The sequence below is a fragment of the Vidua chalybeata genome, chromosome 2, assembly GCF_026979565.1.
Source record: "Vidua chalybeata isolate OUT-0048 chromosome 2, bVidCha1 merged haplotype, whole genome shotgun sequence".
In the NCBI taxonomy this organism is placed as follows: domain Eukaryota; kingdom Metazoa; phylum Chordata; class Aves; order Passeriformes; family Viduidae; genus Vidua; species Vidua chalybeata.
In genome coordinates this window covers 784,549-797,729 of record NC_071531.1, presented here as the reverse complement: position 1 = coordinate 797,729, position 13,181 = coordinate 784,549, and the positions used below count along the sequence as shown (strand labels likewise).

Sequence of the window (13,181 nt, the reverse complement as noted above, 5' to 3'; positions counted from 1 at the left end):
AGAGATAGAGATAGAGATAGAGATGATAGAGATAGAGATGAGATAGAGATAGAGATGAGATAGAGATGAGAGAGAGATGATAGAGATAGAGATAGAGATAGAGATAGAGATAGAGATGAGATAGAGATAGAGATAGAGATAGAGATAGAGATAGAGACAGAGATGAGATAGAGATGAGATAGAGATAGAGATAGAGATAGAGATAGAGATAGAGATAGAGATAGAGATGATATAGAGATAGAGATAGAGATGAGATAGAGATAGAGATAGAGATAGAGATAGAGATAGAGAGATGAGATAGAGATAGAGATGAGATAGAGATAGAGATAGAGATGAGATAGAAATAGAGATGAGATAGAGATAGAGATACAGAGAGATAGAGAGATAGAGATAGAGATAGAGATGATAGAGATAGAGATATAGATATAGAGATAGAGATATAGAGATTATAGATATTATAGAGATAGAGAGATAGAGATACAGAGAGATAGAGATAGAGATGATAGAGATAGAGATACAGAGAGAGATATAGAGATACAGAGAGATAGAGATGATAGACATAGAGATAGATACAGATACAGATACAGATAGAGACACAGGTACAGATACAGATACAGATACAGACACAGGTACAGATACAGATAGATACATATAGATACAAATAGATACAGATACAGATCGATACAGATACAGACACAGGTACAGATAGATACATATAGATACAAATAGATACAGATACAGATACAGATACAGATACAGATACAGATACAGCTGTGGGTGGGTGCAAACCATGGCAATCCCCTGTGCTACCAGCACCAAAATGCTGGTGTTTGGAGTGTCATTTTAGCAAAGCCCTTTTGCTCCCAGCTCTCAGTGTTTATTTCTCATGTACAAGTTGTGAAGTTTAAATGTTCTGGAATGAAGCACATTCCCTGTGCTCTGAGGGGGGTAGTGATACTGAGTGATAACTGAGCAGTGGGGTTCAGTTGTCACCTCCTCTGATTGCCTTTAGAGGTAGAAAAAAAAGGAATTAGTACAGACAGCTATGGGCAATTCTTTTGACAGAGAAGCAAAGTCCTTTTTTGAAAAAGTGTTCAAGATATGGAAAACTTGGGGCTGTCAGAGAAATCAGGTCTTCCATAGAAGAGTCCAAAGTAAAATCTATTTTCAGTTGCATTATCAAAGGAATGCTGGGATCTTTTGCAGGAGAGCTCTGCTAAAATTCCCAGGTTTCAAACAGATTATCCAGATCAGAATTAACACCAACACCCCTACAAATTCAGAGTATTCCCTGTTAAAGCCCCTCATACCTGAGGGTCTCCTTAGTCCAAGCCATCCCAGGGAACACCATGGAAGTCTGGGACATGGGGCATGCTGGGTCTGTCTGTACTTACCCTGTGCACTCTAAATGGCCTCTTCTGACTCCCCAGATCTTCCAGAAACCACTGATGGAGTCTGAGCTGGTCACAGAAAAAGAAGTTGCCATGATTTTTGTGAATTGGAAGGAGCTGATTATGTGCAATATAAAACTACTGAAGTAAGTTGGTTTTTTTCCCCCATAGTTCACAAAAGCAGAACCCTGGGCCTCTCCCCCTGCTTCTCCTTTTATCTGCTTGAAAACATTTGCCACTTACACAGATCCTAACCAGAAGGGCCACGTGTTTCTCCATGGGGGAAAAAGCAAACTGGGGGCAGTGTTTGCTGTGAGCTGTTGAGAAGAAGCCAGCAGTTCTCTGCCATTTGCACTCACTTGGTTCCAGTGCTGCAGAAGGCAAATCCACCTCTGCCCTGAAGAGCAGGGCTTACCAAGGCTTCCCACAGGACAGGACTTTCCCTGCCTGGTTCCAAAGGGTTTGTGCCCAGAGCACCCCTCTCCAAAGGCTCCAGGTGCTGCTGCCCCAAATCACTGCCAGGGAAACTCAGTGAGGGCACAGTTAAACCTGCACCTTGATAAGCAAAAGCATTAATAAAGTTCTTTTCTCTCCCTACTCAGCTGCTAATTTTCACTGAACCTACAGAGATTTTACAGCTTTGTAATATCTCCTTGTTTTTGTAAAATGTATTTGAAAATGGCCCACAAGGTGAAAAGTTGTGGCGGTGACAGGACAAGTGACAATGAAGGTCTGAGGTTTTTCTTTAGGAAACCAGGCTAAAAACTCTAAGAGATGGGGTTTTTCCCTGCCTCATTCACACATCAGTAACTCTCTTTCTAAACCAATAGAAAAGGAAATTACCCTCCTCTTTCTGTCACCTGTGATCTGGCATTGCATTAAAGTCAAGCAGCAGCAGGATGGCCAGGAGAGGGAAAGGTGTTGGCTGGGGGTGCAGCCTGGGTTATTTATTGTATCCTTGCAGTAAATCTTGTGGCTGATGTATTTATGGCTCTCTGGGTTTCCATAATGAATAAGAACCCACCCCTTTATTCCATAACTGAGGAGTGGCTCTTTGTCCAACCCCGTGCCCTGCTCCTGCTCAGGGCCCTGCGTGTGAGGAAGAAGATGTCCGGGGAGAAGATGCCAGTGAAGATGATCGGGGACATCCTGACAGCCCAGCTGCCCCACATGCAGCCCTACATCAGGTTCTGCAGCTGCCAGCTCAACGGGGCCGCCCTCATCCAGCAGAAGACGGATGAAGTGCCCGAGTTCAAGGAGTTTGTCAAGGTAGGAGAAGCAGCAGCCCCTGGGAATTCTGTGCATCTTCTCACCTGGCTGATCTACTGAGCCAAGGAGGCCCCACCTCGAGGGCTGTGTCCACTTCTGGGCCACTCACTTGAACAAGGACCTGGAGGGGCTGGAGCGTGTCCAGGGCAGGGAAGGGAGCTGGGAAGGGGCTGGAGAATTCCCTGAGGGAGCTGGGAAGGGGCTGAGCCTGGAGCAAAGGAGGCTCAGGGGGGACCTTGTGGCTCTGCACAGCTCCTGCCAGGAGGGGACAGCCGGGGGGGTCGGGCTCTGCTGTCGTGTCCCAAGGGAAAGGAGAGGAAATGGCCTCAAATTGCACCAGGGCAGGCTCAGAATGGAGACTGGAAACATTTTTGTCCCTCACAGAGTGCTCAGGCCTTGGCAGGGGCTGCCCAGGGAGGCTTGGAGTCACTGTCTCGGGGAAGGTCCCTGAGGTGGCTGGATGTGGCCCTTGGGGATTTAGGGTGATGCTGGTGGTAATGGGTGATGCTGGGGTGGCACTGGGTGATCCTGAAGGGCTCTTCCAGCCCTGGTGATCCTGGGATTCTTGTCCAGACAAGGCAGGTGAAGAAGTGGTGTAAAAACCACCAGGAGTTCTCCTGCTGATGTTGTGACCTCAGAGCAGATTTAGCAGAGGATTGGTGCTCATTTATTGCCTTCCCTTTTCCATTCTTGGAACCCCTCATTTTTCGGGGTTTAAACCACCTGACTAACCAGATTTTACCTCTCTAATGTTTCAGAGGTTAGCAATGGATCCTCGCTGTAAAGGAATGCCACTATCAAGTTTTCTACTAAAGCCTATGCAACGGGTAACCAGATACCCACTAATAATTAAAAATGTACGTTCCTTTGCACACATGGTGGGTTTGGTGCTGCTTTGCTTACACCTTAATTACAGGCTTGTTTCCTTATTTGTGTCAGGCTTTGTCACTGTGAGATTTCTGATGTGCTGGGGAATGTGGGATGTCCTTTAATACTCAATTCCAGTATAGAAAATGGGATCATTCCTTGGGCTTTGGCAAAATTATTTGATATTTCCATTTGAAACAGAGATGAAGCTTGCGCCCAAAGATCCAGAAGGCAGTGAGGGCTGAGTGAAAATTTAAAATTCAGATAACAGGAGCAACAAGACAACCTTGTGCTCATAATTGCCTTTCCCCTCAGTGCCAATCCCTCCCCATGGGCTGAGCCTGGATTGCTGCAGATTCCCCTGTGCTGATGGTGCTGGAGGATTTACAGCCCTTTCCTAACTTCCACTTGTTGCTTAACACTTCCCATCCCAAATAACACCATGGAGCATGGCCCAAGGCTTTCACAGGGAATTATGAATTATGGATGTTGGTGTTTAAGGGATTCCTTCAGCAGTTGTGGCTGCATTTCTGTATTTGGCTGCAATGTGTGTGCTTCTGTCAGAGAAGCCAGCAGTGTCCTGGAGCAAAGGCTGTGCAGGCAGGCCTGCAATCCAGCTGTTCCCAAACAGCATTTATATCCCATTTCTCATGTCTGTCAAGGAGGAAAATAAACGTGGGGCTGGCTCTGCTGGCAGCGAAGGCCTGGAATGGCAGTGTGGGGCTGACAGAGCGAGCGCAGCTGAGCTGTGGTGCCAGGAGCCTGACGCTGGCTTTGCTTTGTGCAGATAATAGAGAACACCCCCGAGAACCACCCTGACCACAGCCACCTGAAGCACGCCCTGGAGAAGGCGGAGGAGCTGTGCTCGCAGGTGAACGAGGGCGTGCGGGAGAAGGAGAACTCGGACAGGCTGGAGTGGATCCAGGCCCACGTGCAGTGCGAGGGCCTCTCCGAGGTAACCGCGGCTGGCCGGGGGCTGGCCACGCTGGCCACGGGGACCGGGGACACGGCAGCAGCCACCCCATCCCCTGTCCCCTGTCCCCACCTGGCCTCCTGCACGCCCTCCTGGCTGCTGCTCGTGTTCCTGCCCCTCAGGGCGAGCCCTGCTCGGGTGCCTGGCTCCGGAGCAGTCCTGGCTTCCGTGCTGCCATTTGCAACCACCACTTCCCAGTTTCCCAGTTCTTTGTGGAACAGTGGTTATGGGACTGCTGTATCCCACTCCAAAGCTGAACCTGCAGTGCTTTAAAAGCTAAATATTTAGAAATATTTTCTGTGATAAAGCTTTGTGTACATTTGAAAGGTCAAGAATACTGATCAAGTCTCTGCAGACTTTACAGAGAGGACCCCTGCCTCCCATGCCATGTTGTTTTTTATGGTTACGTGGCAAGTTTCTAGAAATACTGTGTTTGTGTGTCCTGCAAAAGGAGGGAAGATATTCTGATGGCCTTCCTGTTGTTGGTGGAGGTAACAGAGGCAGACAGATCACAACTTGATTTTCAAAGTATGCACTATTCTAGAAGGTAAAAAAATAATGAGCGCTGGTTGGTTCATAAAGTAGAAAAATTGCATTTCAGTTGAGGAAGTCTGACTGTTCTGGGAGAAAGATGGGTGTGACAATGTCAGCACATCCAGCTGCCTGCCAGCAGGAAAGTGGCTGCTTTTATCCTCTGTAGGTGGTGCCTGGCCCCAGAACAGCAGCTCCACACCCTGACAGAGCCTGTGGTGCTCGCTGCACCGTAACACCAGGAGCAGCCCCAGCCATGGCAGGGAACAGCCCAGCCTCTCCCTGTTTTCTGTCCAAGGGGTTTCCAGCCTGCCAAAAGAGCCCCTCCAGAGCCAGCTGCCCTTGGTGGGGAGAGCTGTGCCAAACCCTGGTGAAAATAAACCTGAAAATGGCACTTTAGGCAAGGGCAAGACTCTGCTGATCCCTTACAAGGCCTGGCTGAGTCTGGGATTGCACCAGTCCCAGTGGTCAGCAGCTCTAACTTGGGGTATTGTGGCCATCTGGAATCCTTTGGGGTGTTTTAAGGGGTGAAATTCAAACACAATTCAGAATGCAGCCCTTAAGGAAGCCCAGTCTGTGGAGAGGCTGTTAGCAGAGCTGCCGCTCATCCAGGACAGGTGCCCTGGCTCCGTCCCACCCCTGGAGGTGCATGTGCATGGCCAGGGGGCACAGATGCTTTTGGCTTCCCCCTGCCTGCCCAGCCCGTGCCCCTGTGACCTTCAGGGGACTCTCATGGGGCCTCCTGTGACTTGCGCCGCTTGTCGTGCTCGAGGCATGGCTCGTCACCCCTGTGACACAGACTGGAACCAGGACTCAAAACTGTATTTGGTCTCTTGCAGGGCAGCCCCGATTGTTTCACTTTATACAGTGCGTTGTTGTTCTTCTTCTACTTTTCGCAGCAACTCGTTTTTAATTCAGTTACAAACTGCTTGGGACCACGCAAGTTCCTGCACAGTGGGAAGCTCTATAAAGCCAAGAGTAACAAGGAGCTGTATGGTTTTCTCTTCAACGACTTCCTCCTCCTCACTCAGATCATAAAACCTCTTGGCTCTTCCGGCACAGACAAGGTCTTCAGCCCCAAGTCCAACCTGCAATACAAAATGTACAAAACTGTAAGTGCTGCTCCAACACAGGGATGGGGACAGGGCTCAGGAGCTCCATTCTGGGGGTGTGGGCAAGAGCCTTCCTAGAGAAGAGTTTGAAAGCTTTGGGGTTCAGGGGCTGATGGCAGGAAGGGTGGCTGTGTGCTCTAGTGAGATAAGAAAAGATGCTTTTGAGGTTTTGCTTGAATAAAACTCTTCCATGAGGGCTCGTGTGTTTGAGGGAGCGGAGGGAGAGCGGCGTTCACTGTCTGCTGTGCTTGGCTCTCCCCAGGAGTGTCCCCCAGCCATGCAGGCACCTCTGTCTTTGTCAGCTTTTAAAATTTTCTGCAGAAATACAGGAGGCAGAAGGGGGGAGATACTTGGGGCATGGCATAAACCTGCTGTGAGCTGATGTGTGCTGAATGCCCCCGTGCAGACTCTGCAGTACAACTCCAGCTCTGCTGATGTTTTACAGCCCATTTTCCTAAATGAGGTACTGGTAAAATTACCCACAGACCCTTCTGGAGATGAGCCCATCTTCCACATCTCCCACATTGACAGAGTCTACACACTCCGGGCCGAAAGCATTAATGAAAGGTAAGTGCCTTCGTGGGCCTTCAAAAAGTCTGGGAAATGTAGGATGGGAATGGTCGTGATGGAAACTTGCAGGGCACTTCCAAGCTGGATATTTTACAAGACTGGAAAATTCCTTCTTGGGAATATGGTGATCTGAAAAGGAGGGAGAAATAATGACTTTTTCTGAATTCCAGCTAGGCCAGTGATGAAATGGCTGAGGGTGGATGTTTAGGCTGCATTTCAAATTTTATGGTAACGTGAAGAAGGCAAGAGATGCAATTCTATCCTCTGCTGTTACCTGGGGTAGTGGCAGGTGTCTGCCCATGGCAGGGAGTGGAACTGGGTGAGCTTTAGGATGCCTCCCAACCCAAACCATGAATGTCCTGTGGAGCAGCATCTCTTCGTTTGGGGTTCCAAAATTGATCCACAGCCTCCAGATTCTCCCATGTTTTCTTGACTCAGGCTCCCTTGTATGTCACAGCAGTTCTTCTAAGCCCTTGAGGTCACTTAGTAGCCCCTCTGCCACCCTTTTTCTCTGTCAGCCTTCCCCCTCAGCCTCCTTCAGGCACAGGCTGGGATTGTTGGGGTGGACTCAGTGATCCATGTGGGTCCCGTCCAACTCAGGATGTTCTGTGATTCTTCAGCATGAAATCATTTCCCAGAAGGGCCCATTCACCACCCATGGACTCCCCAGGTTATGCTTTTAAAGTCCTGAGAGTCAGAAGAATTGGGTAGGAAATTTCAGGGACCAATCTCAAGGACACTGGCCACCTCAGCAGCAGCAGTGTCTTGTCCCTTCTGGCTCCAAGAAATCAGTTTATTCAAAGAAAACAAGGGGCTGGATGAAAGCAAACCTGTTCTTTAGATCTTTTGTTTTCTCACCAAGCATCTCCTGCTTGTGGCTCTCTTGAGCTTTCTCTGTGTGATGGGGTTTGCTGCCTTGGGATGGTTACATTCTGCAGGTGCTGTGAATTCCAGTAAGATCCCTTCCAAGCAGACAAATGTGGGATGACAGAGCCTGGGATGGGGCCAGAGCCTTGGCTGGGAAGGAGGGACAGCTTTAGTTTTGCCTGCTGTGCTCCAGCAGGGAAAAACAGAAATGGCATTTTGCAACTTTTTTTTTCTCCTTTCCTTCTGAAGGACTGCCTGGGTTCAGAAGATCAAAGCTGCCTCAGAACTTTACATAGAGACTGAAAAGAAGAAGAGGGAAAAGGCCTATTTAGGTACAGCATAGGATGTGGGGGTCTCATCTTCTCTGGAAAAGTCCCTGGGCAGGAAAATCCATTGGTGACATTTCTCTCTGCTCTTCTGTTCCACCACAGTTCGCTCTCAGAGAGCAACAGGCATTGGGAGGCTGATGGTGAATGTTGTTGAAGGCATCGAACTAAAACCCTGCAGGTCCCATGGTGAGTGCCTTGGCTTTCTTTGCTCCATCCAGGGGACATTCCCATTTGCCAGCCTAACTCTGCAGAGGCTCTGTCCCAGACACGATTTTGTTAAATGACATGGGTTTAATGAAGGTAAAATAGGCAGAGGTGACTTTGTGCAGCTGAGCCTGGTCCTGCAGTTATCCTACATGGGGCTTTTGTTTCAGTCTGGCTTAGTTTCCAGCACACAAGCCATAAAGTCCTGAAGGGAAGAGTGGAGGGTGCTCAGCACCCAGCAGAGTATTTATTCACTGTTATGTTAATGTAGCCCATTACAGAGGCAGTGAAGCAGAGCCTGGGATGGGGCCAGAGCCTGGGATGGGGCCAGAGGCCTGGTGTGTCCAAAGCCTTTCCCAGCTCAGCTGGCTGTTGGAGCAGAAGGAAGCTCAGGAGCAGGAGCACGCAGCTAAAAAAGCCCCGCTCGTTTCTGTTTGCTCCCATCTTCCCAGGAAAGAGCAACCCCTACTGCGAGGTGACCATGGGCTCTCAGTGCCACATCACCAAGACCATCCAGGACACCCTGAATCCCAAGTGGAATTCCAACTGCCAGTTCTTCATCAAGGACCTGGAGCAGGACGTGCTGTGCATCACGGTGTTCGAGCGGGACCAGTTCTCCCCGGATGGTGCGTACGGGGCTGCCCCTGCCAAGGGCATTTGCAAAGCTCTTTTTTGAGGAGGAGCATTCCTGCTGAGAGAAATCAGAGGGAATGGGCTGGGCTGGGAGATGATCTTTAAAGATACTCCAGATTTGACCCTCTTTGCATATTTAGGAGTCAACCTCGCTCCACCCAGTATCAGCACAAAAAGGCTGCAGCTCCCTGTGGGTTTTGAGAGTTCCTTTTCTTGTGCAGTTGACAACACCAAAATGTGATTTGTAATTCTGCTAAGACTCCAGATAGCTCTGGATGCTGCTTGCACACAGATGGAGTCAGGCAGGAGGAAGAGAAATGTCTTTGAGCTCCGGTTATGTGCAGTAACAGTAGCAAAAATGAGCCCAGGATTCCAAACCCAATAGAGTCATGGAACAGTTCAGCTTGGAAAGGACCTTAAAGATTATCCAGTTCCAACCCCTTCCATGGGCAGGGACACCTTCCACTATCCCACATTGCTCCAAGCCCCATCCAGAGTGGCCTTCAACACTTGCGGGGGTGGGGATTCCACATCCTCTCTCATTCTTATTTCATGAGCTGGGATGAACTTGTGGAGGATCACAGGGTGTATTTTGGAGTCACAATCTCTCAGGCACTGTTTGGATAGGACTGGTACTGGCTCACTGACCTCGTTACTGGGCTGATGACCTGCTTGGCTCTGTCATCTCCAGCAGGTTCACTCTCAGGTTTAACTGAGAACTTTGGCCTTCTGCTAACGTGTCATGAAATCAAGAAGTCCCTGGAACAAGGCAGCTGCGAATTCCATAGTGGGTTTTTCCACTTATGGGCCCATTTCATTTTAATGCTGCTACTGTTTAACATGGTCTGGCTAAATGCCCTTGTTTGCAGCTTGGCAGCCTTTGGCCCTCTTCAAGTGCACAACTAGAGTTGGACCAAAGGCTCATTTTCTCTTTTGTTGTATGTGGGTGGAAGTTCAGGTCCTTCTGCAGGCTCTGGTTTCTCTTTCCTGAGCATGCTGTGTTTCTGCATTCCAGACTTTTTGGGCAGGACAGAGATCCGTGTGGCAGACATCAAGAAGGATCAGGGTTCCAAGGGACCAGTTACAAAGTGTCTCCTTCTGCACGAAGTCCCCACGGGAGAGATCGTGGTGCGCCTGGACCTGCAGCTGTTTGACGAGCCTTAGGAGAGAGGGGCCAGTGTCAGAATTGAGCCAGAGTTCACTGCAGGAGGTGTCTGCAGAAGCTGTCACCGAGTCCTTGCTGGTGTGGCATGAAACTACTGCTCGCCCTTCACACGTCAGAGGGTTATCAAAGCAAACAGGAGCATCTTTGTGCCTTGATAATTCTCACTGAACACATGAATCCCAATTTAGTGAGGAGATCTCCCTCAATCTCTCTGTGTGGAACTTGGCATTGGTTTCCTGGGCTGGTGAAACAACCCTGTTGTTCCTTGTGCTGCAGTGGGGATGGCTGGCAAAACACATGGGTGGCTGTGCTTGCTCCAGGTGCCCTGCTCTTTAATTCCCCGTGGAAGAGGCAGTGTGGGTGTGTTTGGAGGCTTTCTGAGGGTTTTCCCCTTCAGGAGTTCTGTGCCTATTGCCTAGCAGAGTGGTGTGTAAATGTGAGTGAATGGAAGGAGCAGTTTTGCAGCAAGAAGATCTTTGAAGATCTTCATGATGTTACTGAAAAGACTTAGAAAATAAATAGTCTATATCTATTAAACAGAGAAGATTCTATTAACATACCACTTCATGACTTGTGTCGCCCCTGAAAATAAAAGCTGTCCAGGCCTTCTGCACAGAGATGAATTGCGCTCCAGAAGAGTCCAGCCCTCGGTCCCTTTGGGAGTCGTTGTCCCCAGGACTGTAAGTGCTGGGGCAGGAAGCCAAGGGTGAGGCACAGAGCCCTGCTGGGTGTCGTGTGTACCTCCTGGGTACTCCTTCACTGCTGCTGCTCCCAGGCTGAGCGTCACCTGCAGTGGGGAAGAAGAAACAATCGTGGCTCCAGCTCAGGAAGCGAAGTTCCAGCCTGCAGGGCCTGGTGTGCACAGCAGTGTGTGGTGCCCAGGTACGGAGCTGAGCCGTGCTCACCTGTGTGCAGGCAGGACACAGGGCCTCGGGGCAGCCCCGGGGGTTCAGGGCAGCCCGTCCTGCAGCTCCCATGGGTGGCTGCTGGATGTCACCAGACAGCTCGTGGTGGTGCTGCCGAGTGGGGAACCCAAAGATCCAGGGCAATGCCAGGGCTCTCCATCCGTTTCACTCCATGGATAACAACGTCCAGGCCCACGTCCCTGTTTGGCAAAGCTCACGGCTCCAGGCGGGCTCCAACGTCTACTTTCCCTCAGGCACATGTGTGAGTGCCCTGCTGAGTCTGGACTCAGGGGACAAAAGATCCCTGAGAGTCAAATTCCTCTTTGTTCTGCTTGGATTCCTTTTGTTCATGCCCTGCCACGCATCCACTGGTATTTTTGTAAGGACTTCATTCCGGATGGGAGGTGCCAGCCCGTGTCATTCGCATGTGAACGTTCTCGTGGAGCTGTTGTTAGGTTTTGGTGTTCCTTGCATGTCCTTTCAGTACTGGTTCCCACCTCTCCTGTGTCGGCGGTGTTCTCTAGCACTCCAAGTCTTATTGGTTTCCATTAGGAAATTAGGATATATCCATAACAGGTAGGTAGATCAGTATGGTAATAAGTGTAAACTGTGCTGGGAAGTGTCTGTGTATTATAATTTCCTAAAAGACCACTGTAATGTTTCAAGCAATGAGAAGGAAAAAAATGTATGTTGGAGGGACAACAAAGTTTACATTTCATACTTTTCAGAATTGCTTTATTATTTATTTATTGAAGATAGTGTAGAATTTTGTATCAGAAATGACAGACATACTTATGTATTTTTTGAAACAAGACAGAGATACACACTTTAGTTAGAAACTTTCAACTGACCACATTTTAGAGGGAGTGTGACTTCCTAGGCATGCATTTGTTTACCACTAACTGGCTGAAAACACGATTAAGAGAACTTTAAGTTTCTATTTTTCAATGTTGTTAAGAAAATTGTTTCAATTAAAATATGTAAATAGTACTAAACCCATGCTTTCCTAATTCCATATCAATACATTTTATTAAATATAATGTATATGAAAATACACATTGTTGTGGTAGGATAAAAAAAAGTGATAAAATCTATTACTGGAGTACCATTAAATGTCATTGTCTAACCTTTTATTGCTGTCCTAATTTTACTCAGTGCTGCCAACAGGGTGAACATTCATTTCAGTGTTTCACAAGTAGCATCACTTTTTTTGTTAATAGTGTCATTTCACCAGTATCAACTACAGTGACAGCTGAACTGGCTAACAGGAAAAAAAAATGTTGTGGCTGGAATGCAGAAACATTTGGGCAGGGTTTTGGAGGGAGCCCCAAGGAGCTGCACCTGCCTGAGGCTCATTTGGTGCTGGAAGTGGGGCACCCTTCACTCGGGGGCCCCTCTCAGATTGCAACGCGTGTCGTGGACATCAGAGAATCCCAGAAGGGTTTGTGTGGGAAGGGACCTTAAAGCCCATCCAGTGTCACCCCCTGCCATGGGCAGGGACACCCTCCACTGTCCCAGGCTGCTCCAAGCCCCATCCAACCTTGGGCACTTCCAGGGAAGTGCTGTAGCAGCCTGTAGGATTGCCCTGTTTTGGGGACCTGTGACAGAAGGAGCCCCTTCCCAGCCCCATCACTTGGGATGTCCCACTCCCCTGGATGCACAGCACTGCTGAACTCCCATCAGTGCCAGCAGGGGTTACTCAAACACTGATGAGGAAAGGCTGGAGTTTGGCTCACAGCCACAATGAATCCCCCATAATCAGTCCCGTGCTAAAGGGGAAGCTCATCGTGTCCCTGTGCATGGGGGACAGGCTGTGTCCATGCCCTGGTGACAGCGTCACTGCCCTTTGAGCTCGGTGGCACATCAGCACTGCCAGCTTCCCAGACAGAACTGTGCTTCCTGGAGTCACAGAATCCCCAAATCCCTGGGGCTGGAAAAGCCCTCCCAGCCCATGCAGTGCCAGCTGTGCCCCATGCCCACCTTGTCCCCAGCCCAGAGCTCTGAGTGCCACCTCCAGGGGACACCTGCAGGGATGGGCACTGCAAAACTCCCTGGGCAGCCCCTGCCAAGGCCTGAGCACTTGGAAATCCTGTAAAATAAAACCATCCCCAAGCTGGCCTTGGCTCAGAAATGCTGAGAGCCTGCCTGGGGCAGAGCTGATGGAGAGCTGGGCTGTAAAACCAGGAGAGGCTGCTCAGAGCTGGGGAAGGGACTTGGGCACCTGGGAGCCAGAGCCCGGCTCTGAGCTGACACTGAGCCAAAGAGCTGAGTGATTGCAGCAGGTTTTTTTCTAGAGGCACTTAATTATTCAGTGTTTTCCTAATGTGAGTTTTTATGAGGGCACTTTTTCAATGCTCATTTTACA

The 13,181-nt window shown here is 49.3% G+C and overlaps 1 protein-coding gene across 5 annotated transcripts in view; it reads left to right on the top strand.

Moving 5' to 3' along the window:
* Positions 1-11,947, top strand: part of ITSN1 (intersectin 1) — a 107,787-nt gene extending 95,840 nt beyond the window's left edge. For 4 of the 5 annotated variants that reach the window (XM_053936360.1, XM_053936363.1, XM_053936359.1 and 1 more), the window contains 10 exons: positions 1,431-1,537; positions 2,477-2,660; positions 3,419-3,517; positions 4,315-4,482; positions 5,931-6,143; positions 6,589-6,710; positions 7,830-7,912; positions 8,012-8,095; positions 8,566-8,739; positions 9,762-11,947. In XM_053936360.1, the coding sequence (XP_053792335.1) occupies positions 1,431-1,537; positions 2,477-2,660; positions 3,419-3,517; positions 4,315-4,482; positions 5,931-6,143; positions 6,589-6,710; positions 7,830-7,912; positions 8,012-8,095; positions 8,566-8,739; positions 9,762-9,910 (1,383 nt within the window). In that variant the 3' untranslated portion in view covers positions 9,911-11,947. Of the gene's footprint in view, positions 1-1,430; positions 1,538-2,476; positions 2,661-3,418; positions 3,518-4,314; positions 4,483-5,870; positions 6,144-6,588; positions 6,711-7,829; positions 7,913-8,011; positions 8,096-8,565; positions 8,740-9,761 lie in introns of all 5 variants that reach the window. The other variant, XM_053936365.1, reaches the window with a different exon arrangement.
* The last annotated feature ends 1,234 nt before the right edge of the window (positions 11,948-13,181 follow it).